General features: G+C 39.6%; 1 protein-coding gene and 1 long non-coding RNA gene across 2 annotated transcripts in view; both read left to right on the top strand.

The window, feature by feature from the left end:
- GRM7 (glutamate metabotropic receptor 7) overlaps positions 1 to 12,315 on the top strand; it is a 770,519-nt gene extending 758,204 nt beyond the window's left edge. The window contains exons 9-10 of the mRNA XM_046681325.1: positions 6,184 to 6,430; positions 12,245 to 12,315. Coding sequence (XP_046537281.1) covers positions 6,184 to 6,430; positions 12,245 to 12,315 — 318 coding nt within the window. The remainder of the gene's footprint in view (positions 1 to 6,183; positions 6,431 to 12,244) is intronic.
- A 3,690-nt stretch (positions 12,316 to 16,005) lies between these two features.
- LOC124249859 (uncharacterized) lies at positions 16,006 to 19,166 on the top strand. The gene is made up of 3 exons (XR_006891475.1): positions 16,006 to 16,884; positions 16,994 to 17,114; positions 19,102 to 19,166. It is a non-coding gene; the product is annotated as an uncharacterized LOC124249859 (long non-coding RNA).
- Positions 19,167 to 26,142: the final 6,976 nt, after the last annotated feature.

Here is a 26,142-nt window from a genome sequence, read left to right as displayed (position 1 = left end):
CTTTGACTCCAACAACCTTATAAGAGAGGTATTATTATTATTTCCGCTCTAGAAATGAGGAAACAGGTACACAAATAATAGCAAAAAGATAATAACAATATTAATAAATTATAAATAATAGCCTTTCTTAAAACAATGTTGAATGACAAGGATATTTATTGTATGTTATACTTTCATCAAGTGTAGAACTTTTTGTTCAACCAGAATTTAATAAATATACACTGTGTCAGACATCACGTTAATTATCCAGTCGGTTCTGCTAATGTGACATATGTGTTCTTAAAAATCATCATACTATGCAAAATTATGCAATAAAAAACACAAGACTTATGGAAAAAATTTAGTTAGGGAAACAGCAATCAAAAACATCATCAGTGGGGCCGAGCTGGTTGTGCAGTGGCTAAGTTCGTGCACATTGCTTCAGTGGCCACGGGTTGATGGGTTCTGATCTTAGGTGCAGGCCTACACACTGCTCATCAAGCCATGCCGTGGCTGCACCCTGCATACAAAATAGAGGAAGATTGGCACAGATGTTAGCTCAGGGACAATCTTCCTCACCACACACACACACACACACAAAAATGAGTGACATTTAAAAAAAAAGATAAGAATCTAATAAAGATGGTAGCATGGTTTTACACATGTTAAATGGCTAAGAAATGCATAAATATTACAATAAATATTGCTCTTTACCTTAAACTAAAAGACCTTAAGTTTGCTTGTGAAAGCAGGTGCCAGAAGTGTCATTGCTTGTGATTTGTCATGAAATTGTGGAAGGGGGAAGCAGGCAGATGTCTAAGGCATTGGCATGTGTGTGCATATTCCCACATGGCTCAGTTCAGCTGGGTGTGGTTCACTGTGCTCATCTAGCATTTGTTGCGGAAGAGATCACACATTTGCAAACGTGAACTTTGTGTTATACTCAAATTGTTCCCTAATATATCAATCTTTCATTTGGGTGAATTTGCATTTTCAAAGCATTCGTTGTAGCACAAGTGACTGTACTCTCCTAAGACCTGGTTAAATGCTATTTGCAGCTGCTTCTTGTGAAAGGGCCAACAGGGGAATTGTCTCGCCTGTGGAGATGGGGAATGCTTTATGTAGAAGAGGCCACTGGATTGAGCATCGAACATAAACAGGGTGACAGAGGCACAGCAGGTGAGCAAAGGACATGCCAAGAGGAGGGGAAAGCAGAGCACAGTCTACCCTGTGAGATAAAGGGTGTGGTGAGTGGTTGACGCATTACGTATGAGTTGATTCTTGATTGTCTTCCTCTTACTACTAGAATGTAGCTCCCTGATGACAGCCTATCATCTTCACAATGGTGTGCCCAGTGCCTGGGTCACTGCAGTGTAGTATCTCAGGGAAAGGAGTGAATGGATAAGTGGATGAATGCACAAATAGTGGAAAAGTAGGTATCTCTCACATAGCCTAGCTACAAAATATAACTAAGGATGAATTTACAGTATGTGGTCATGAGTTATTATGTCTTACATCAGTGGTTGGACATGACCGCTAAATAGCCCCAGAACATTTTTTCTAATTGAATTTTTATATAGATAAAGGTGGCAATTCATTAGTATAAATATATTCTTAGTTCGTTTTTATAGTATTTACTTACTATTAAAGACATCATTAGTAACGATGAGACTATTTTGATGAACCCAAAACTCTGAAATTAGATTTTTCCTGATCGTTCTAGTTTTATATCTATGTACCCTGTGAACTTTTCTTTTTATTCTTTGGACAGTACTGCGACTACTCAGACTTTCAAAGTTTAAAACCTGTCACTATTATAACTATTAGCAGCTTGCCTTGAAATCTCTCAAAATAGTCTTCAATTAAACCGATTCTGCGACTTACATAGAAGAGTTGGAAAATTTCAAAGTTTGCTCATGAGCACTATCTAGCAACTTTTCAAATTTCTTAGTAGCCTAGCAATTGAAAGTTAGACTAGGGGAACTCAACTAACCTAAGCGCTACACCAACTTACAAAGCAAAAATGGCACGTCATGATATGCATTCACATTTTAGCTGATGATGGACTTTTAGGCCAAGATGAGAAAATATATGGAGCAGATTTAGCTGGGCTTTGCATGGCATTGAATTACATATACACCTGTGTACTCTAATAGTGTACATGTTGGTACGTTTCAATCAGACAAGATATGAATAGGCCTGTTTTTTTAGACACTACAATTTAGTTAATAAGATATATGTAAAAAGTTTAAAATATATGAAAGTGGTTACAGAGGAAGCCTTATCTTAACATCCACACCCCACCAACCTAACCTGGCAGAATACAAGTATTAGCAGCTAACATGTCATAGGTACTTATTTCCCAGGCATTCTGCTAAGCACTTTTCATATATTAACTAATCAGTCATTAAAAGCTACCATACGAGGTAGGAACTATTATTAACTTTATTTTGCAAACAAAGAAACAGAGAGACAGAGGGAATAGCTATATTCAAGGATTTCATACGTCAGATGTTAAGAAAACTACTGTTCTAGAAAGTGCTACAAAGCTCTTTGCCGGCTTGACTCTGAATTCCTTGCCTAAATACTCTTTAGTTATATAAACTGAGTTATACATAGTGGGTATTAGAAAAGCCATATTCAAGCAAAAAGCAGAAACTGGATTCTGGAAATTCATTTAGGTTGATGATAAAATTAAGGCTTAATTATCAAAATACATGGAAATTCCAAGGCGGTCTGTATCCTTCCCACAGGCCTGGGCTATGGAAGATGGACCACGGTGGGGAGACGTCTCTCCCTGGAGATGATCCTCAGATGGCTAGAATGGGAGGATGGGCCGCTGAAGGCCAGCCCCAGGGAGAGGCTTGATCTCAGTAAAACTATGTGTGCAAGGACCCCTGTGCTTGGATGAAAGGGACCAATAACGATCACCTATGCCTTTACGTCTCTACAGAAACTGTAAGAAAGATAAGATAAAATGGCGTGAAATACCCAAGATTAAATGGAGTAATCTATTTTACAATCAGCATCAGGTAAAACAGGAACAGCCACAAGACTGAAAATAAATACGTTTCAATGTGCTAAAAGAATGTACTAAGGGAGTTGCTAGGATGAAAACCGCGAGCCGAAAGGTGAGCCTCCTACCCAGGGTCAAAGAGACAGTAACTTAGTTCCCCTCCTGGAACTTGGTGGGGTTGGAGCCCTGTGGACCAATACCTTTGGGATTCCTGTAGACTGGAGCCTTCATATCTTTATACCTATAGATTTATTTAAAAATACTTTTGTAGTATTGCTAGGTCCTATCCTAAGCTCTTTACAAATATTAACACATTTAATTGTCAAGACAACCTTATGAAGTAGGTACTGATACTGTCATCTCCATTTACAAATGCAGAAGCTGAGGCACAGAAAGGAAAGGCAATTTGCCCAAGGTCACAGAACTAGTAAATGAGAATTGAGGTCAGATAGACTAGCCCTAAATGCCTCATTCTTAACCACTATGCTCTATGTAAAGGGGATTTGGGGGAGTAGGAGTCTGGTCAGTGACATTCATGTTGGTTTCACATATTTCTGATGTGTCACCAGAGACCGCAAAGTTTTCAAAATAAAATATCAAAGTCTTAATGGGCTCTAGTTTAAGAACAATGAAATTAAACACTCCATAAAATGAACGTCATAGCTTTTGGAGTCTTCAATTGCTAAGTAGTCTTTGTTAGAGAAAAATATATATGTATACACACACACATCTGCATATATACATATATACGCATGTACACATATATAATTTACAGTTATATGTAAATAAGAAACAAAACCAAAAACTATTAATGGTTTCTTCAACTGCAATATTTACTCATGAGCAGAAAAGCAGAAAAAAAACCTTAGATCCCGTGGATCAGCTTATACCCCTGTCTTTCTTGGTCTGGCTAAACCACGGTTTTCAAAGCCCTCATTAGTAGGATGACGGCAGTGACCACGAGTGAAGGAAGCAACATTGCCTGGGTGCATAAAGCCCTGTGACCATGGTAAGCCTTTCCCGAGCAGTGTGGGTTAGCAGGGTAGAATGGAGTTGAAAGTCTAAAGGTATTCTAGTAGGAAAAGTTGAACTTTTAAAATATGGTCTAATTCGCAACCAAGAGAATCATTAATTCAATATTGTTTTGTCTTTCTAGCTTACCTTCATTATATATTTTACAGTTAGCAGTTGGCAGCTGCTTTAAACCACTCAGAGACATACACATTCAAATTAATGTTTGCTGGAAAGCTGTGTTCTTTCCAGATGAGATGACCAAGTCTCTTTTAATTTCTTCACCGGGGCCTCAGAATTATCCAGGCAGCCAATAGGTCTGATGGGAATGCTTATATATTTAGAGAAAGGCTGCTTGATCACTGAGTGATAGGTAGGAAAAAGGTGTCCATTGTACAAACACAGGAGCTCAACCATCGTGTTTATTAAGTGCCTACTGCTTGCTAGCATTCCGACACAATGATGTACCACGGTCACATGTTCCTGCCTTTCTTGAACTTTCTGCCCAGTCAAGGAGACAGATGGTCAGATGATCAGGATAGTGGGTGTCTAATTACAAATGGAGACAAATGGTCTGAAGAAAATAGTTTTTCACAAGTGTGTAAGTAAATAAGCCGTCCTAGACTTGAAGCTGTGGGTGAGGACAGCCTGGGATGGATGGTCTAAGAAGCAGAAGAGGAACATTCCATACAAGGAAAACAAGAATAAAGGAAAAATCGCCTGTGTGCACATATAAAGTTTTTGTGGTTGAAAGACCACAGCATCGTCAAGACCTGAGGGAGCGCCCATATGGATGGCGTCCTGGGGAGCCGTGGGGGGGAAGTGGTGGAAAATTAGTCTGAAAAAGTATGCAGGGGGCAGGCCACATGGGGCCTTGTAGAATTCATTAAAAATGGGGATTTTGTCCTGAGATCAATGGGAAGGAATAGTTGTGGAAAACCATGATCAAATATGTTCAAGGAACTTGGGTTTCCACTGACATAAAAGGCCATGGCAGCTAGTCACTCGGGTGTTTTTTTTTTTAATGTAATTTGAAATTTATTTGTCTGTCTACCTACCTGTTTATTTATTTATTCATTTATTCCCAGCTTTATCGAGGTATGATTGCACATATTTAGGTTTATATACGTGATTTTTTTAAGGTGTAAAACATGATGATTTAGTATACGTATGCATTGTGAAATGATTACCACAATCAAGTTAATTAAGACATCTATCATCTCACATTTAATCCAGCCTTTAGAACACAAGCAAAACCCAATATACCTAAATGTATGGTGGCTCTAGATCATGACAGGGCACTTCATAAATGCCACTGGACCAAGGCCAGTTGTCTGATCTTACTGATCTTACAATTCCCCACACCCTTCAACCTTCATCTTTTCAGTTTAGGCAAGGCAATGATTTAACACACGAACAGTAAGTGAGTAGTTGCTCTACTGATTTCTCAAGGAAGCAAAAGGAGACAAGGACAGCAAGGAGGGCACCATCCAAACTACAAATAACACACTGTCAGAATGAGGTTTTGCATCCTATTAGTAATTTGTTGATGTTAAGAGACTGGACAAGGCGACATCACTAGATCTTGGTCCCTTGCCATTGGTGTTTTGTAAATCAAAATTAAGCAAGAAGAACTTACTTTCTAGGGAAACTCAAAGCACTACTTTGTAGGTATGATGAGGGTGAACCCTTTAAAACAACAATGCAAAAAGAGACATATATTGACATAACGACTTCTCAAATAAGGTCCCACAGTAACTGTGTAGCAAGAGATCATGTAGTGTTAATTGTTTTGTGTATGTATGGGGGAGAAAAAATAACTACCCTTTACTCAAGATTACACATTTCTATGATCTTCGTGTCTTTACATTCAGTTGCCATTCTGACTAAAGGTCCTTCAGATCTGATTAAAGGTCCACCCTGAACTTCTATGTGGGAGACTTTTCCAGGGCAAGCACGCACATGGATTCACCCAATGGCATTCAGTCAATAAATATACACATCAGCTAGCCAATAAATCTGCACAGTCATTGTGTCTTCCTTTTTTTATCAGAAGGATCTGGAGATTGCTATGCTTTCTCCCCTACCCATAGTCCTTCTTGACATTGCATTAAGTGTTCAGACTCCCTCTGCAGTCATTTTATTTGTAATAGTGTCTTGTGTGTTGTGTCTCCTAGCTCTACATACAAACCACCACGCTTACAATCTCCATGAACCTAAGTGCATCAGTGGCGCTGGGGATGCTGTACATGCCGAAAGTGTACATCATCATTTTCCACCCTGAACTCAATGTGCAGAAACGGAAGCGAAGCTTCAAGGCGGTAGTCACAGCAGCCACCATGTCATCGCGGCTGTCACACAAACCCAGTGACAGACCCAACGGTGAGGCAAAGACAGAACTCTGTGAAAACGTAGACCCAAACAGTAAGTAACTCTCCTTTCCTTTCATCTTCCCATCTTGCATCAGTAAGCTCCGCGAGATATGGTGTGAGCTTGCCTTTCTTTGAAAAAGTACCATGACTATGATTGTCTTGGATAATGGGTTGCCTTGGTGAATGCTAACCTTTGCTCTTAAGAGTTTGCCTCATTCTTGCCACCACTTTCTTTTTGCTGTCTGTCAGAAAGAAGCTTTTAGAGGTTCTGCTTCAGAATTGTGAAGTCTCCCCCTTGCCTCGCTTCTTGTCCTTTTGTACCAACACTTCCAATTGGCATAAACACAGCTGTCAAGTTGTGAGGTAACTTTCATGACCCCTTCCTGTTAGGGGAACAACTTCCTGTTAGGGAAACTTCAACACTTGATTGATTGTAGCAGTAGGAATGAAATTGGGATATTTAAAAACCTTGGAAGCACAACTTTTTTCCACTGCAACACAAAAGTGGAAAAAGTTATGATTCTTTACTAAGCAAGGCTTCTAGAAACAAAAACATAAAATATTGAATAAAGCTGGCAAACTTTCATCCAAGTATACTGGCCCAGACACTTCTATGCTAATGGCATCGCCACATGGGAAAAACATGTACCACACCACTGCAGAGGAGTGAAAGACATTCCATGAAAGACATAAGCGTAGGGGCGGGATTAAGGATATATCAGATTTGATACGCTACATGGCATATCTGCAACCCGTGGTTCGCCTTGAGTCGCCCCTGCAAAGACCCCAAAGAAGATGGGCATACAGACACCACTTTTTTTAAAAAGAAAAAGACATTTAATCAGAGGCTAAATGCATAGAATTCCCAATTGCTGATTTTACTAACACTATTGTGGTAAGAGTGAATTTCAGACTAAAAATGTGACTTCTAGGATTTATTTTCCAGGAATATTTTGACCAGTTCCATATAGAATGAGGCAGATTGAAGTGTTCCTGATGCTTCCTGTTTTTAAAGTAAAGGAGGATTCAGGTTGTCCATTAAGTCATTCAAGACACATTATTTTTCAATTATGAGCTGAATTTGCTGTAGCCAAAGGCTTATTGCCAAGCAGAAAGTGCCTATTCTAAATACTCTGAGGTAATCCTTTATGCTTTGCAAGTAAGAGAGAGATCTTCAAAAACCAGGAGGCAACTGAGTTTGATCCTGACAAATATTGTGCAAAGATCCATGGTCTTAGTCCTTCTCCACATTTCTAAGTAGTCAGTTGAGTGAATATTGTGAAACACTTTAAGAATATGTAGACAAGTTAACAGAGACTTATTAACAGCATCATGGGCTTCACTTTGACTTCTCAATAGAAGACATTCTCGGACAAGTTGAGAGGCAGGAGAAGGAGCTCACGGAGAGAAGAGAGAAACAGAATGGATACACAGGATCTGTTCTTGTGTCTTCAGAACAGATGGTCACTGAGAGGAGGGGAAGTGAATGGTGAATTGCTATGGTATTCATTGTGATGTAGGAAGAGGCTTTGGGTTGAGACAGACCTGGGTTCAAATCCAAGCCACTCCTCTTACCAGCTGTATGGCTTTGAGAGTCATTGAGCTTTTCTGAATCTCAGCGTTTTGATGTAAAAAATGGAGATAATAATATCCATGTCATAAGATAAGTGTGTCATAAATTATCATGCATGTAGAAAATAGTGTCAATTAAATTTTAATTTCCTTCTATTCCTGAAAAGGCAAAAAGATTTGCCTAAAAGTTATATAGATATGATGGTATGTTTAAAAGCGTACTAAACACGATGAGGTAGACGGAAGTGATTCACAAAAAGAAATATTTCCATGAACATACTTATGCGTCTATTTATATGTATATCTGTATTGATAAATATACGTACATAGTTATACTTCCATAGAATTTTATTCTAGGGCCCCTTGTCTTATTTGCAGTTCACAAAACCCTTATCCTGGAGACATTCTAGTAACAGTTTAACATTTATATCTAAACACAAACACATACACACATACACACGCAAATTTCACTAGCTATGCCCCAAATCAACAACCAGGAAATAACATCAAAAGTCTGTATGTATTTTAAAAAAAAGACCAAATTAGAAGTTTTGAATTTGGACAATTAATTCAATACTATGCTAATTATTAAGAATAATTAGCTTTCAAACAACATTTCACTGTTATTAACTTTTAGTGATTAGGGTCTATCCTTGTTGAGGCTGTTTGCGGTATGATAATGGCTGTTAAATTGCTAATATCAACACTAACACTAATACTAATACACAGCCTCCTTTTCAAATAGCCATTATGCAGAAGGCTTTGTGTGGACGCTCTCTCTTACTCCTCACAGTAACTCTGTAGAATGGGGAGTATTATTCTCATTTTACTTAAGAAACCTAAGCTTAGCGAGATTAAGTGATATTACCAAAGTCACACATTTAGTTAGCATCAGAGGTTGGGCTGAAACCCAGGTCTGACTCCCAGATCCCTGCTTCTTTCTCTTTGCTTCTGTGTTTCTTAGAACATGAGTGGCATGTTACAACGCCAATGCAGAAATTGGTCTTGGGGCTTGCTCATTTGCTAATGCAGCTTGCATTTAAAGAATATAATGATGTATGGTGCTTTGAAATGTGTTATTGCTTGCTTTGTTGTCTACAAAGACAGGAATAAACTGAACTCAAAGAAGGCTGCCCAGGTAGAGGCCTCATCTTACTAACTCAAAAATCCAAGTGTCTTATTACCTGTGTCAATCACAATTATTCCATTTGGAATGCATTTGGTGCCTTTCCCTTGAAAAAGTTTTACTGGGTTTTGTCATTGTTGTTTTGGGGTCTACACAGAGCAAAGATAAACAGTTCGGGAAAAAATAAAACCAAATATAGCCTTTGCGTCACAGATAGTCCAAAAACTTTTAAAAAATTGTTTGTTCTTTTGGTTTTGTGTAGACACTTTCTAAAACACCATACATAATTTGAGTGGATATTTGCTGAACCATAGGAGGAGATTCATGTACCTCCAAACATTGGGGTTTCTGATGGCCCAGCTCTCAAAGATCCTGAAGAGGAATCAAAAGACCTTATCTGCACAAAATCTGTCCAATAGAACTTTCTGCAATGATGGAAATGTTCTCTACCTGTGCTGTGCAGTACAGTAACCACTAGCCACATATGGCTATTGGGCGCTTGAAATATGGCTGCTTAGCTGAGGAAGTATGCTTACCATTTTACTCCATTTTAAATAATTTAAATTTAAATGGCCATCTGTGACTGTGGCTACTATATTGGACTGCAGAGCTCTAGAAATTAATATATCTTAATAGCAACGATTTCATATTAGGACACTCAGGCTGAGCCCGTATTGGAAATGCTTCCCAAAGTTTTAACAATGATGCTGATCTGGGATAAAGTCAACCCAAAGGAAGGAAACATTTAAGATGAGACAAAAATGCAAACAAGTAGGTGTTTAAAATGATCTAATGAAGTCACTAATATGGAAATAGTGGTATTATAGACGACAATTATATTTGGAAAACCAGTCTGTAACAATGCAAAAATGTATGAATGTAGGAAAGAGCAGTAATAAAAAATTCAATTAATGAAAAGTGACAGAAAGACTATTCTGATGGGAGGAAACATTATTATTATATTCTATTTAATACCAAATATAGCTCAAATCATCTCAAATTTCTGAACTTTGGTAACAGACAAATTATTTGCTAAAATTAAGCTATGTGGTTAAAAAGAAACAAACAGAAGCACAGATCATGCACTTGGGAAAGGAATGTGTCTTTCCAAAAGGGAAATTCCATGCGCTATCCTCTGAGGGAGGGTATCGGGGAGGAAACCGAGTATATAGTATGAGCTACAAAGTAAATAATGAAACAGAAATGTCCCCTTATTCATTGTTGCTCTAAACACTCAGTCTCAATGTATTTCAATCCTCAGTGTTTTCGTTTTTAACAGCTCTGCTCCATCACTGCAGTTTGCCATCTGGTGCATGCATGCTTCTACTCATCCAGCTGCACACTGCAACGACATGTCCACATAAAACGAATTTGCTTGTTGGCTTAATAAGGGCAGAAATTAAAACTGCCCAAGCATTGCCTGATTTTTCCCCAAGAAGTTCAATTTTCCTCTTAGGTTGCTTCTCCAGTTAAGATGCCATTGTTTGAAAGGAAAACCTCTTTCTGTATGGAACAAATGAAAAGCAAATCTCAAAATTTTAATGTATCTGTGCACTACAAACATGTTGGATGTTCAGAGTTGAGCCAATGCTTGTTCATTTCTGAACTCAGATTGGAAAGCAGCAGCGGGTATAGAGGTATAGCTCAGCCACTTAATGAAGGGTTTTTTTTATACAAACAAAATTTCTGTTGCTAGAGGATCGGAAGACCCTGACCTAATTTGGATAGCTTTAGATCTGGCCACAATGATGCCTTCTCAACAATTTTTTCTGCGAAGGGCACCTCAAGCTTTGGTTCTTGAATGTGTGTCCTGAATTTGGCATGTTTTCCTGAGCTTTCTATTACTGATTTTGCAGATATATGTTCATGGCAAAGATGTAGATGCCAGATAAACAGGAGGATTGGGTGTGCTTGGGGACTGACTTACTGATGGCCACCAGGCCCCTTTTCCAGTTGGATGGATAATGGTACCTGAGGCAGCATGGCTTTTGGGGGATGTGTGGGTAAGAACTGCTGCCTTCCTCACTTGGACTGGTCAGAACCAGAAGATGCTCTGTGAATTATCCTCTGGTCAGATGCTCTCCTTATAGAGGATCATGATGAATAATGATGAGCATCCCTAAGCTACCTTTGTCCTAAACTACCATCCATTTTCTAAACCAATGCCCCCAGACAGTGCAGAGAAACTCCCCAAAAATCTGGACTGGTTACAGAAAGTTTGTTCTGGAAGGCCAGTAGCAACTAGAGATGTCAGGCATGTGGACAGCTTGGGAAAGATCCGTTTTGCAGGTTGGAATGCATAACTGATAAATGACCCTGAAATAGAGGCTGGACTTACACTATGTGAAAGACTAGTTTAAGCCAATGAGCACACTGTATGGTGAAGCACACTTTAGAAGAACAATAACTTGCACCTAAAACAGAAAATCTAAAATAAGATATTTTAAATATAAGTGTACATTCTGATGCTATTTTTCTTTTACTACCATTTTTGCATCTACTGTAAGGAAAATATATAAATAAAAACTTGGTCTGTTCTCAAAGAAGGCAAGTATTACATAAAATAGTAGAACTGCCGAGATAAAGAGGTATTTCATTAAAAAAAAAAAAAAACAAAACTCCAAGACTCAAACTGCTAGAAAATGGATGTGGGTGTCAAATTCTATACAAGTAACAATGCCTAGAAAATTCTGGAACACTCTCCCACGCTGTGTTAATTTGCCGTGGTTTTTTGTTTTGTTTTGCTTTTTCATTTGTTTGGATCCCTAACATTCTGAACATTACGTTGTTTGTTTCATCCTTCTGGACTAACCTCGCAGGCTGGTCACCATAACTGTACTAGGCTGAGAAAAAAGGGATGGCAACAGGAAGAAAAGGATGCTCTGAACAGATAGACACATTACTTTGGGGTTGGTTCCCTCAACTACTCCAGCTCAAACGAGTAAACCCATCTGCCTAAAACCAAGAGGCGCCAGTACTCCCATGTTCAGAGGTACCTGAATTTTGGTGAACTGGTCTACCAAAAGACTATCAAACCCACTGAAAGAGTGGGAATAAAGTCTATGGTCTCTATCGCAGCCTCTTCTCCAAAAGGAAAAAAAAAGAATAAAAAGGAATATTGTGTGCACATTTATTTTATCCGTACCTATATATTTACTTTTCCTGTAGACTGCATACCACCAGTAAGAAAGAGTGTACAAAAGTCTGTTACTTGGTACACTATTCCACCAACAGTATAGCTTTTGCCTGCTTTCCAAAAGGTAAGAAACAATCTAATTTTTATTTATTTGTGTGTTGTCTCCACTGAGAATTAAAAATGTTTTCATGAAAACTCTGCATGATTACCTGTAAATCTATTCACATGAAGAAACGTGTTTTCAAAGATGAGCTGTTTGTTAAGCGTAGTGCAGACAGCTGTTAAGGGTCACGTGCCTGGTTTATTCTCTGGAGAACATGTGTATAGCGTGTGCACGTTTGTCTTTCCGGAACAAGTAGTCAATGGTGGCAGAATTGGTGCTGGCCATTCTGGTACATAGTTTACTTTAAAAATACGAGTGATGAGAGATTATTTTTAAATGGATGTTTTCACATTCTGGTTTTAGAAGGCAATGTGGAAAACTTATAAGGAGAGAAGGGGGACGTTTTACAAGCCTAGTAAAAATGTTTTTTCTGGTTCATTTATTAAATATTTCTAATAAATAATATCATTTTTTTTATTAAATGTCATTCCAAGAAATGTGTTCATTCAAAAAACAATGAACCGCCTTCCCATCTTAAACCCAAAATGACCTTGGATCCTTCTTTTCAGCAAAGAAAGAGAAAGTGTTTGCTGGCTCTGCTTGATAATGTGTTGAAGATGGTTTGTGGCTCATAGTTCTGCCTTAGAGAAACACTGAACCAAGTTCAGTCATTTCACAGAACAGGGAACAGTTCAATGAAAGGCCACAAGAGTCAGAGATGAGTTTCAACATTATTCAAACCCAAGAATTACCAATAAATACCAAGAGTATTCAAACTAATAGCTTAGAAGAAATAGTGGATTGGGAGGAGTGTGAACTAGACACAAGAATGGACTGGCATAAGAATTCTAATTGATTTGCCATTGATGCCTACAGATTACCTGGGGCTCTCACTAAACGATATAAAGTTATGAAAGAATAATATTAATATTATTATTATCATCTCCCTGTTTCAGCCTAAGAAATATAATATAGTGGAAAACAACACTTGCTTTGGCAAACATCTTTGTACAGCTGGGAACAGGGCATTCCAAACTGTGGGAAAATAAACAGTAGAAAACATGGAGGGGAGTTATTAAAATCATGCAGTTGCTTTGAATAAAAGATTCCCTTTGATTTCCTCCGGACCTCCTATTGTGCTTATAAAGTAGATAAAAAACCTGTCTCTAGAGTGACTCCAAGAGAGAGAAAGCAGAGAGGTCACATTGGGTTTGGGGGTGGGGGTAGAAATATTGCTTCATAATGTGGGCTAGTCTCACTTTCCTATGTTGCTAACATGGATCTTTTTATCACATCTTTGCTGTGTTTCTTTCCATCTTTGTTTTTGTAATAGTATTCTGAGTACAAATAATATCTCGCTCTTTCCGTATCCATTTAGCACTGTAACACAGGACAAGAGTACTTTCAAGGAGTAATTATGTTTCCTGTTGATTTTAGACGGATGCCAGCAACAGAGTCTTTAATTTCGGATGTATTGTTCACATGGTTATTTCCTTTTCCCATATCAACATGATCTGTCCTAGTTTTTAAATAGGCCATTCTTTTCTCCCCATGAATATATAACTGTATTCCAGTGACATCTCAAGTTTTTGCAGTACAGTGCTTGTCAAAACACTGCAGCTCATCACTTTCATAGTCCTTTTACATGCAACTGCCTGAGAATAAATGAGAAGGAATTTTCCCTGGGTAAAAATGATAGATTTAATCTCAACCCATTAAATATTCTCTTTAGCTCCATTCTAAGTTGATACCTCTTGGTTTAAAGGGTGTAAAAATAATATGTAAGTCAATCTTTCAGTTAAAAAATTACTTTCAGGATGTGCTGTTTAGAAATAAACTTTTTGCTAGGATTGTCTTGTTTCAAAGATTTTTATTAGGTGCTTTCCCTTTCTGCCAGTGTTAAGGTGTCTTGACAACTTAATGAGAAACATCTCATACAGCTCCTTGAAAAATAATAAGAATAGAAGTTGGTCTAAGTCACATGTATTCAAAGAAGGAAGGGGTTTACCTTGTTCAGGTTACGATGAGACTGGAAAGCTTGGAAGAACAGTGAAAGAAGGTGCTAAATGTATGTTCGAATCCACTTCTACATGGTTGTTTTCAAGAGACGAAACAGTAAAGAAAAACCTATAGATTCAAGAGTGAATGTTTGTAGTACTACTCAAATAAAACTTCGATTTCAGCCACCGTGCCCCAATGGTGGCACACTATATAGAGCAAATCATTCTGCTTGTGGGGGTTGAAGGAGGCGGGTTCAAATTCAAACAAAACAGAATGTAACCTGCTTTGAAAATGCCTTCCATATACTGCCTGCTGTTAAGAGCATTCTCCTTTGACAAACATGATAGGCCGGACATTGGCTGAGTCAACACTGCCTACAACTTTTGTTTGAATGTTGAGAAATTTTAAAACTCCGCAGAGTGTTATCAATTTAATGACGTGCACTTTACAATGCAATTAAGCAACAAAAGTGCAATTAATCTGGCATTGTCATCAGGTCAGGAAAGCAAGTTGTTTTGTTAGGAGGTAAATTTTCACACCACAGGATGGAGTTCTCATTAAAAAACTTTAAGAGTCTAACTCAGCCTTGCAAATATGGACATTTAACAGTGGAGTCATTTTTTTACAAGATATCTGCTTCTGAGAAAGTACATTGGTTGTAATATTGTTGCCATTTCACTAATGTATTAAATGATGTTGTAAAAAAATTGGTAATCTCTTGTTTGTTAAAATTACTATAATGAGGTTATTTCACATTTTCAAGCTTTCTAGAACTGTGCGATCCAAGGTTTTCTGTCATTTTGAGACTCTCCCTCCTCTGTAACATTCAATGTGATGTCTCGGAGTTAACTGGAGACTCCCTCAATGTAAAAACTATTTTGAAGCACTCTATAAGTATAGCATAGCAAAGAATATATGTTATCTGACCTTTGACATGAATCGCCTTAGAAATAACTGCAGCTATAAATCTTTTTGGCATATTTCTTTCTGCCTAAAAGATCTGCGAAATACCATCATTTCTCTTATCAGGGGTTGATATCTCAGCATCCTCAGAAACCAATTAATATTTGCCATCTCAGTTCTGCAACTTCAGTTCAACTTAAAGAAGGGGATAAAAGTTCCCGTGGCAGGATTTCTACTATTTCTTAGCATAAAAGAAACATACACATCATGCCCCAAAGTCATGAAAACCATGCCAAGGTTTACATTTATGCATGTCACCACCACATCTGGGTAGGATTTATGAACTGCAAGAGTATTCTGAAGTTGGGTCAATCAAAGAAACATTTATCAAGCACCTCTCCTATGGGTCAGCCCTGAACTTACTAGGAATGAGGGACAGAAGTGGACAGAAGTGGACAATATCATCAGGGAGCCCAGATCTGATGGAAGGCTTGAAGGTAAGCAATTATAATTCAGAGTGACAGGGGCTCTTAGAAGAGATCTGTACCAAGTGCTACCAAGCTACATGTGGAGAACATCACCCAGGAGGTTGTGTCTGAGTTGGTCTTAGCAGATGAAGGAGTCTAGGCAGCCGCAAAGACAAGACACTCAAGGCAGGAAACAAGTATGCACAAAGAACCTGGAGTACAGAAGAATGTGGTATGTCTTGGGACTATAAAGCAGTTCGGTGAAGCTGAAGTGTTGTGTTTTGAGGCAAACGGTTTCAGGAGATGACACATAGGAAGCAGCCAGGGCGTAAAGGGAACTAGTTGCCTTTATCTCTGTGCCTTTAGCAGAGGGCCTGACTAATACTAGGTTCTCAGAGACTACACACGGGATGACTGCAGTGCAATACCTCACAGACCAAAGGCACCTAGCCTTCCCTAGAACGTAGTACCTACACAGTGAATATCAAATAAGTAATTATTTATTAATAATAAAAAAAAATCAAGTCTACAGCCTCAGCAAGTGGAATTATATTCTCCCAGATAAAACTTCCAGGGTCACAAAGACTGCCCTGAAAAGGCAATTTTTGACCCTGATGTCACAGATTTCAAAACTACGATGTAGTTTTTATGTACAACCTTAAAACTGACAGCCAGTGCCACATCCGCACTTGCGTAATGTCTCTTTTGATGAGCTAAACCCATGTGTAAAACCAAGACAATGTTATGCTGATCTCTCCTTTCATGGACCAAGAGCATCTATACTGCTTTTCTTTCAAAGGGCATGTGAACTTCAAAGTTACCATTGGAAAGAGATCCTACGCACTTGCTTTAAATGGTTATATAGCTTCTAATTTGATAAAAACATAAACAACCACTTCGGTGGTTTTCTGATTGTAAAGTGCATTTTCTTAGAGACTGGCATTCAAGACAGATTTTGTCTTTTAGGCCCCAAGTTTGCATTTGAAAAGAAAACAGCGTGTGCCCTAAAACAAGGTCAGTTAATCTCTACAATCTTTCTTCCTCCCAATTACTGTGAATGAGCATCTTCTCAGAACTCAAGTGACCGTGACTCTCCTTTCTGCCTACTAAAGACCTGTCTCAGCTTCGCAGATTTTTCTTTTCGGCTGTACAATGGAACTTGGATGCATTTTAAATTAACTTTCTCTAGGAATCAAAGGTAATCATTATTTCTCTTTATGATCCCCATGAATATTCTCATTATTTTTTTTTTCTTTTCAAGTTTAAGATTAGTTTTGAATTCTCTTTGCATCTCTGCCCTCTTTCAGAGTAACCTCTGAGGACCCAAGCTTGTGCAAAGAGGATGGAGGAAAGTCTCCAAAGTCTGTTCTTACTGAGCTGGCCCAAACACTTAGAAGAATATGACCGGAATCAGCAATCCCACTTTCTGTAAGTGTTGGTCCAAGTATTGGTTATGACCTTGTGTGTGCTGTTGCTTTTCTCTGGCAAGAATAAGGAAAACTAGGCCAGGGTCCTAACCTTGGCTCTGATACTTGAGGTAGAATAAGCCTAACCACCTCATGGACCTCTGTGATAGTGGATAAGCTGTGTCCTATTTGATCTTCACTTTCTTCTTATGAAAGACCAAGGCAGCTTTCTTTGATGGGACACCATGGAGATGGCATGCAATCATATAAAGAAAGACCCTCCTTTATAAAGGGCTGTGCATATATAAGGTAGCATTGTTAGTCCCTGCTCATCTCTCTGTTTTATCTGGCTTTCCTTTCTCCTCTTTTTTTGTGGTTACATTTTTTGTCTACGATAAACCATCAGAGTTGGAAGGGATGATATCTAGACTGCCAGTGAAGTCAGGCAGCCTTTTCTTTAGGTACAGCAAGCTCTGTTTTGGAGATGGGTCACTGTGGTCTTTTGATGGTTCATTAATAGTCTTTTGGCTTGGCAAAATTGACAGAGAAGGCTATCAGTCACTCGGCAAGGCTGCTGTGAGACACATAGTCTCATACCACCTGATATATGAACCACTCCATGTGATTAACTTCGACAGGTAACTCCAGGCCAGCTGGCAAGCTGAAGAGCATTTTAAGTACAAATAATAGTTCCAGGGTATGTCTTGAGTGATAGAATAATGACTGAGTGGAACAGAGTCCCTTAATCTTTGCTTGTGAAAACACTTTGGTTTCCTTTCAAGGCCGGCATACTTTAACAAAACCTCCCAGAGATATTTGTTGATGCTTTGGAGTTTGGTATTTACTAAGCTTACACCAAATATAGAACTGCCTGGGAGGGCCAGGCTCATGCATCTCAGTCATCGAAGGACCTAGCATAGCGCTTTACAACAGTTTAATAATAATAACAACAATAATATCAGTGATGATGATAATAATGGCATCATATCATCTCTATTGCTACAGACATACAAAGTGCTCAACCATCCACTGAGACAGATCTTATTGTCCCCACTTGACATGAGAAAACTGAAACTCAGAGCAGTGAAGTAACTTCCCAGTGACACCCACCAATGAGTGGCATGTGGGTCTCCTGTCCAGAGTCCTTTCTAATAAGCTTTTCTGAAATTGAATGGAATAGGACAAAACATTTCAGTATACATAGTCTATCTAATCATCATTTATTATTTTCCTCAGTTGATTCTAGAGGCCCTCAACGTCCTGAAGATGAGAAAGGCCCTCCAGGGCTTCAAGGCAGAAATTATAGACTGATTTCAGGGCTATTTTGGAATGAGATGTGCCCTCTTTTTTTTCCTTTATGGTACTGCAAATAATAAGACTCCTTGTGTAATTTCACCTCCGCTTGGATTCTTTTGGTGGTCTGAAAAATTGAAGACTGTAGGTCCTGCCTCAAAGAACATGGCCTTCTAGAGCTGGAAATGTTTAACTTTTAAGACTTCATTGCAATTCATAGTATAATGTACTCAAGGCCTACTGGTCAGCCTGGGCTAAGTGTAGCCTGTTCAGAATTACAATCACAAGTCATCACATATTGACAGCTACGAGCAGATTCCACCTCTGCATCAGGTGATCGAGTTTGGCATGGGAACCTAAGCGGAGTAAATTAAACTCAAAAGAGTATTTACTGGCATTAAAAATGGCACTTCCCTGGCACACAGATGTGAAAAGCTAATTCCCACCACAGCTTCATCACCTGCTCTGTCTCTCTCTGCTTTTGCCATAGCAAAGCTCTGTAAAGAAACTGGCCACCAGGGTCATTATCATCTGTGTTAGCTGAAAATTTGATTAAGCTGGCCTCCTAGGGCTAGCATGAAACATGCTCGATTTTCGTTCTGAGAACTTAATTCCTCTTTCCCTCTTTTCGTCATGTTTGCAAATTTCATTTGCATTTTAATTTCCTGTGGTTTGCCAAAGTCCAGACTGAGACTTGAGCTGTTGTTTCCATTCAGGTGAAAAGTGCAAACACACCTGACCACCTGCACTGGCGTACAGTCCAGCGATTGGCCAAGGCAAGTGTCTTTTTGCATCCTTCTAAGCATCCTGAGGAAGCTTTGCTACCTAGCCCACCAATGAATTTAATGAATGGAGAAGGCCCTGTCCAGGTTCCAGGACGAGCTTAGTCCTGGTGGTGCTCATCGAATACCAGCAATGTCCTCTCAATATTCCAAAATAAGGAGAAATTACACTAAAAAAGTCTTGAGACTTTGGCCCATTAGAGCATTTTCCAGGGGCTTCATTTAGGAAAGACATCAATGCCACCAAATGAGGGAGAGGTCCCTACTGTGATCTACTGGGATACAACCTTAAGAAAGCCAGTCTCTTTTTGGGTATTGGATTTTCAGTGTGTTCTGAGTCAAGTTGCCGGTTCAGTAACATCAATGGGGGCTCCTATCCGACTCCCATCTAAAGGAAAATAAAGTGAAATAGGGGATCAACGGGTGAGACTCTATCATTCCTGCCAAGCAGGCAAAATGCTGACTCTTTAGAAAAGATCACCTCTCTGTGCCTCAGTTTCCTCGTCTGTAACATACAACCTCACATGGTGGTTGTGAGGACTAAAAAGCAAAGCCCTTAGAATAGAGTTTGTCACAGTAGCTGTTCAAATGTTAGCCATCAGTGTTGCTATTACGTCACCTAAAGTTAATATATTTTTCTGTTTGTCTTTCCTCTAGGAAAGAATTTGGAGATTCCAATCTGATCCTCTTCCATGTGATCTCTTGTACCCATTCTCTTTCTGTATCATACACAATAAAGTTTGAGAATTTCAAGTAATCTGTCTGCCTCTGACTTTTGTCTGGAAAAACCTGCAGAGTCCTCAGATCGAAATATCAATATATCGCTTGTCTTGTCTTCAACCTATTTAGTATTGATCATTTTTGCAGCAATGATGCCTTAAAGCCAAAATTTCACTGCGCTATCAAAGGAGCCACCTGGGAAAGCACATTTAAACACAATTAGCTTTCCTTTCATTTCATAACACGGCACATTTTTCCTGACTTTAGGCATAAATACATTCAACATGGTCACCATCGTGGCGATGTTTACATTAAATTATGACTAGCTTTTAGTACCCAGCTATTTAAGGTAATAACTAGAATCAATTTTAAAATCCTATTTATGGAAGAAAATTTGCCAAGAAGAACTCTTCTGATATTCATTTCAGCTTACACTTCAGTCTAATTCAAAGGCTTTGTTCCCTACCGTGGTGCTCATCAAGGTGTCACCTGCATTTAACCATCTTCCCCACGGATTCTGATGTACATCCAGGTTTGGGAACTGTTTTTTAAACCTGTCTGATAATCAACACATGCAATATGGTGTTGATGTGATGGAGATCACTTACACAGCAGAGTGTTTTCCAGGATATTAAAAAGACTGTTTTAAAAAAAATATTCAGATTTATCTCACCAGTGGCATCCACCATGTTCCCAGGAAGTCATCTTTAGCTGTCTGCTGGCGCTGTGAGAAGCTATTTCAAGGTCTCCTCTCAAGAGACTCTTCCAGACTGGTGTTGCAGACTAATAAAGAGGAAGCTAATTGCTGAGGTCTATTATTGGAGTGGAAAACATAGCACCGTCTTTGTTTAAGGCTGAATCTCCATGACAACATCAGATAAAAAGCTGGGTTAATGTTTCTGTTCCCTGCACTCAGTGGGCCACAGGTCATGGCCTTTTGTAAGTAAAGTGTGCCGATACATTCTTATGCAATCATTCCAAGCTACTCAGGAAGGCAACTCTGAATTTATTTAGCCCTGAAGTCTTCAAAGAGACTCCTATTTTTAAATCTTCATCGATGCCTTTCTGCCCAATCAGGTAGTGAAAATTGTCAGGATAACCATTGCTTCAATTACCATTGCTGTTAAAAATTGGCTGTAATCTGATGGCAAGGCAGCCTGCTCCTGAGGGTGCTGGAGTGTGCACTCCTAGGTGCTAAATGCAGCTTTGCCCTGCTCTGGACTGTGATGTGGGTGCACTGCTTACTTTCTGTGTGTTAGGGTTGTTATTAGGATTAAATTAGTTAGTGCTTACCATATGTTTAACTACAATGCTTGGTATACAATATAATGCTCAGTAATTAGCTGTGACTCTTACTACGAATCTCACCAACTGAGCTATAGCTGCTCAGTTCATATGGTAGCCACCAGCCACATATGGCTCTTTAAATTTAAGTTTAATTAGAATGAAATAAAATTAAAAATTTTGTTCCTCAGTTGAACTAGCCACATTCCTAATGCTCCATGGGTACATATAGCTAGTGACTGCCATATTGGACTGCAAAGCTATATAATATTGCCATCATCACAAAATGTTCTACCAGATAATGCAGAGCCATTGCCTAGAGAAAGTCAACAGGAGGATAAGAACTTCCTTACACAAGGGACAGCTTTCGTTCTTAGCACTCTCCATTGACGGTGAGAATAGTCTGCAGGTTCTCTCCGAGAGTGTGGGGGCCCATTTCCTGCATGGCACCTAGCAAAAGATGGAAAGATGGTTTACATTGTGGAGTGTGCAGTGAATTTTGTGACCTAAAAAAAAATTGTTTTCCAGAAATGCTTTTCTCTCAGCTTGGAAGATTCCTCTCATTTCTTTCATACATTATTTGCAATGCTCTATATTTATTAATTCAATGGTTGCACGTAAAAGCAGGTAAGGCGGCAACTTTGTAGTCATTACATGTCTTGTAGATCCCTGTAGCTGGCAGAGAGGACAATTTATTAATCACCACCCAAATTGAAGCAATGTACGTATTCATTCGGCAAACCGGTGTTGTTCCACAGCAGAAAAGCCAAGTTAAATATTCAAGGATGTGAACACAGTCTTCACCCGGTCTCCAGCAGCACAGTTCCAGGCACTTTTCACCCGTGATCGGCCAATTTTGGAATTCGGATGTCGGCTGGAAAGTGCTTGGTCCTTTTCCTCAAATTGATGTGTCTCATCTGTCCTCTGTGTGGTTAGACCCTGACGCGATTGCCTGGCAGGTGCTTTGTGAATGTTTGAGGGTGAGGGAAAAATACAGGTGAAAAGCAGAAGATGTCTACCATTTTCAACCAGCAGAAGTTTTATGTGAATCCTAAACAGTCAGTGATGCTGTGCATTGTCTGGTGGAGCCTCTGCTATCAATTTACATTTTGGGAGAACTTTTACTGTAAAGCTCGCACGGAAGGCTGGGAACAAGGACCGGTGTAAGATACTTCATCCCAGACCAGCTCTGCCAAGCTGGCTGAGGACACTACAGCTGAAGGGAAGTCTCTCCCCGCATCTCGGATGCTCGTTCCTGAACTCAAGCCGTAAAATGGTCGGAGGAGGGAGGGGAAGGGAAGAACTGTCTCAATTTGTAAACTTGCATACAAGCCACACATTTTTTTTTAAGGACAAAACCAATTGATTATATTGATCACTAAATGTTGTCTATAAAACACTATCAATGAATCTATATGCTGGAAGTGCAGAAAAAGATCAAAAGAAAAATCCACACAATTTTTTTAAAACTACATCATCATCAATTAACTGTGACATCAGCCTGCCCTTCTATAACATGTTATAGTTTTGTTTTGTCATGTGCTTGCACATATGGCACCTCCCGTTTTCTTCAGGGCATCACGCTGAGGTAGCTGGTGTCATCCTCACCTATAGAGGGACAAACGACAACTCAGGGGGTTATGAAAATCGTCCAAGGTGTGAGTGACAGAAGTAGCTTTAGAAACCCTTCTGATCCCATTATACACCAATGACTCTTCATGAAGGAGCCGCAATATTTATAGACTAACAAGTTCATTTTTAAGCCAAGGACAAAAAAAAAATCCCTCATTATAAAAGATTCAGATTTATAACGCAGTCTGGAAGAAACATTTTTTTCCTTCTATCTGTAGATGATCACCAGCAATGAGGAGCCACTGATCACCTTCTCTACGGGAAGGAAAACAGCTCAAGCCAGATTGGAGAACAAAGATAGATGGCTATAGATGAAGGAGTGAATTCTTAATAGCAGATGATGACTTATGCTGTATATCTCTCCAGGCCAGGAGGCTGGCATGGCTGAGGGGAGGGCCCAGGAGTCTGCCTGGCACTGCTTTTAGCCCTCTCCTTTCAACGCAGTTACCACGCGGGTTATAAAGGCATTGCATACGCTCAATTTAAATCCAGGCTTCTTCTTTTTAAGCAGATAACCTTGTGAGGATTACTAAAGAGGTTAAATCAAGTCTGAAAAGAGAAAAGTTTATTTCCTTTGTCTACTAGTCTTCTTTTTAATGGAGCCTGACCCCAAACGAACTAACATGATTTGTGGAGCGTTTACTCTTGTTAGAGACTGGGCATATAAAGCTGAGACACAAGAAGCTGCAGCTCCTCCAGAAGTTTACATCCAAAGGAGAAGACAACTCCTTGTCAGACACGTTGCATGGATGCATAATACGAGTTTGTGTGGAGGGCTGAAAGTAGGCATTTCCTCCCATGAGGTGGCAGGGGACGTTCCAGTGACTTAAAGAATGAGGCAATATGAGGGAGGGTGTTCCAGACAGAGGGATCATTGTAAGTCAAGTCAAAGTGAATGAAATGGTGGCAACATTATGAGCAGCAGTGCTGGGTAGCAGATTGAGTACTTCCTACACACCAGCCACTATTCCAAGTACTTAACATGTATTAATCTATTTAACCATAATCACCTTATCAGATATGCATCATTAAACCCATTTTACAGATGAGGAAAGTGAGGCACAGAGATTTTAAGTCATATTTCCAAAGTCACACAGCTAATAAGTAGAGGATCTTGCCTGCAAGCTCAGCTGTCTGGCCCCAGTGGCCATGCTTCTAACCGCTGTAGTGCCTTCCAGTGATAGGTACATGGTGCGTTTGAGGAAGATCCATTTTCCAGTAGAGCTAGACCACGGGACTTCTCAGTCATAGTACTACTGACATTTGGGGCTGGACAATTCTTTGTTTCAGAGGGCTGTCCTGTGCATTGTAGAATGTTTAGCAGCGTCCTTGCCCTCTACCCACTAGATGCCAATAGCACCACTATCCTGCAATTGTGCACATCAAAAATGTCTCTAGGTATCGCCAAATGCTCCCTGGAGGCGCAATTGCCCCAGTGGAAAACCACTGGACAAGCATATGACACGTGAGGCTGGAGAAAAGCAGAGAAATACATTAGAACTCAACTGTGAATATCCTCACATTCCATTCTGAAGGCTGTGGGAATGTAGCCAGTAGAAAGCAAGGTGCCACTTGGGGTTTAGTAACTGAGGAGCAGCAGAAAACCTGTTGCAGAAGCATTAGGACGGGAGGTGCTGTGACAGACAACACACACTTCTGAGCTCTCAGGAACAGGATGTATTCTCAGACTTTCTAAACGGTATGTTCAAAAGCCCTAAAGCTAAAGGTAGCAAAGGATAATCTATAAGAACAGTGCAAAAGTTCAGGCAACCACTTCACCCAGTTGTCCCTGGAATGCAGCCAATCCCTGACTTGAAAGCTCAAAACTCAGAATTGCATTTCGGGTAAAAAAAACTTCTGGATCTGGGAAAAAACTGACCACCTAGTTTTCTTAAGAAGATCTAAGAAGAATCTAATTCATGTCATGTCATTGTGTAAGTGTGTAAGTGTGGAGATAGTTCTGTCAACTTTGGAAAGACCATTTCTGCAGAAATATTTACTGGACACTTGGCAACCATGGAAAAAAATGGAAGTATTCTCCCCGTAAGTTTCTAAATGGACAAAATTTCAAGCCAAGGGGATATGTGTTCAGAGCAGCTCTTTTGTAAACAGGAAAAAAGGTCTGTGTACTTTCTAAATATTCAACAGTAAACATGTTACTTTTGTAAAACAAAAGGTGGTTTTAAGATGACCTAATTCAGAACTGTACCTCAGATGGCAAATAAACACCGACCTAATTGTACAATTCCATCCATTCTTCAAACACCAGCTTTCTTCTTTTCTATTACCTGTTTTGGCTTCTAGTGAGTTCTTTACCATGTCATTGGGAAGGATCAGAAAGGAATATTTTCTTAGCCTTCTTTATAAGATTTCCATGACCTTTTTGAATCTAGTGCAGCTGCAAGCTTCTAACCAACTTCATAGTTTCAAAGATGGAATTCTCTTAAGAAGAATAGCTTGATTGCTTACAAAGTTATCTGATCCCAGAAGAAGCAAACAATGCTTTGCTGACAGAAAGCCAGCCTAGGGTCAGAGTCAAGACCTTTGGAATCAGACGTGGCATCACTCTGAGACAAACATCTCCCCATCTCAGCTGCCACATCTGGCAACACAGGGATTTGAATACCCTCATTAACCAGGTTCTTTCAAGACTGGGTGAGGTGGCACAAGCTAAGGTCCCGGGATGTGGTCTGATGCGTGGCTGTCATTCCGTAATTGATATCCCTTCCCATCCGGCATTGAAGAGAGTCATTCAGGACTTTTGGGAGATCAGACCTACCTTGGAACCCCTTGGGGACTCTTCTTGTGTTCAGAGAAGGAAATGATCTGCCTTCAACAAGAACACACCCTGGCCAGTTGGTGAACCTCCCTCAACTCAAGGCAGAATCCTGCCCTCTCAACCCATCTCACAGTGTTCTCAGTGACACTGGGGGGCCTGAGGGGCTGGAATTGTAGGAGCCAAGCCTCTCGGCATCAGCAGCTCTCCTGGGAATAACATCAGGCCCTCAGCTTGCATTGTAGTGGGAAAAATACGTGCTAGAGAACATTGTCTGCAACACTTTGTTTTAGAAAAGATCCCCAAACAGAAGGCTTCAGTCTAGATCAGGCATTTGACTAATGATTTGAAATTTTAAACAGCTGGAGGTTTTTCAAGCTTCACAGTTTGTATTTGAAGAAGATTGCTAAGCTTTTAGATTCTTCACAAATAGTAAATAGATTTAGTCATAAATATCCCGTAATATATGCTTTGTTCCTTTTATTCAGAGGCAAGTTGCAATTTCTGATTAAACATGATAAATCGTTATACAGCAGCCATTGGATACAGCAGCCAAGAAATGC

Source organism: Equus quagga, chromosome 1 (genome assembly GCF_021613505.1).
Source record: "Equus quagga isolate Etosha38 chromosome 1, UCLA_HA_Equagga_1.0, whole genome shotgun sequence".
Classification (NCBI taxonomy): Eukaryota; Metazoa; Chordata; class Mammalia; order Perissodactyla; family Equidae; genus Equus; species Equus quagga.
Note: the sequence above shows the minus strand (reverse complement) of the source record. Positions and strands in the feature narration are given on the sequence as shown.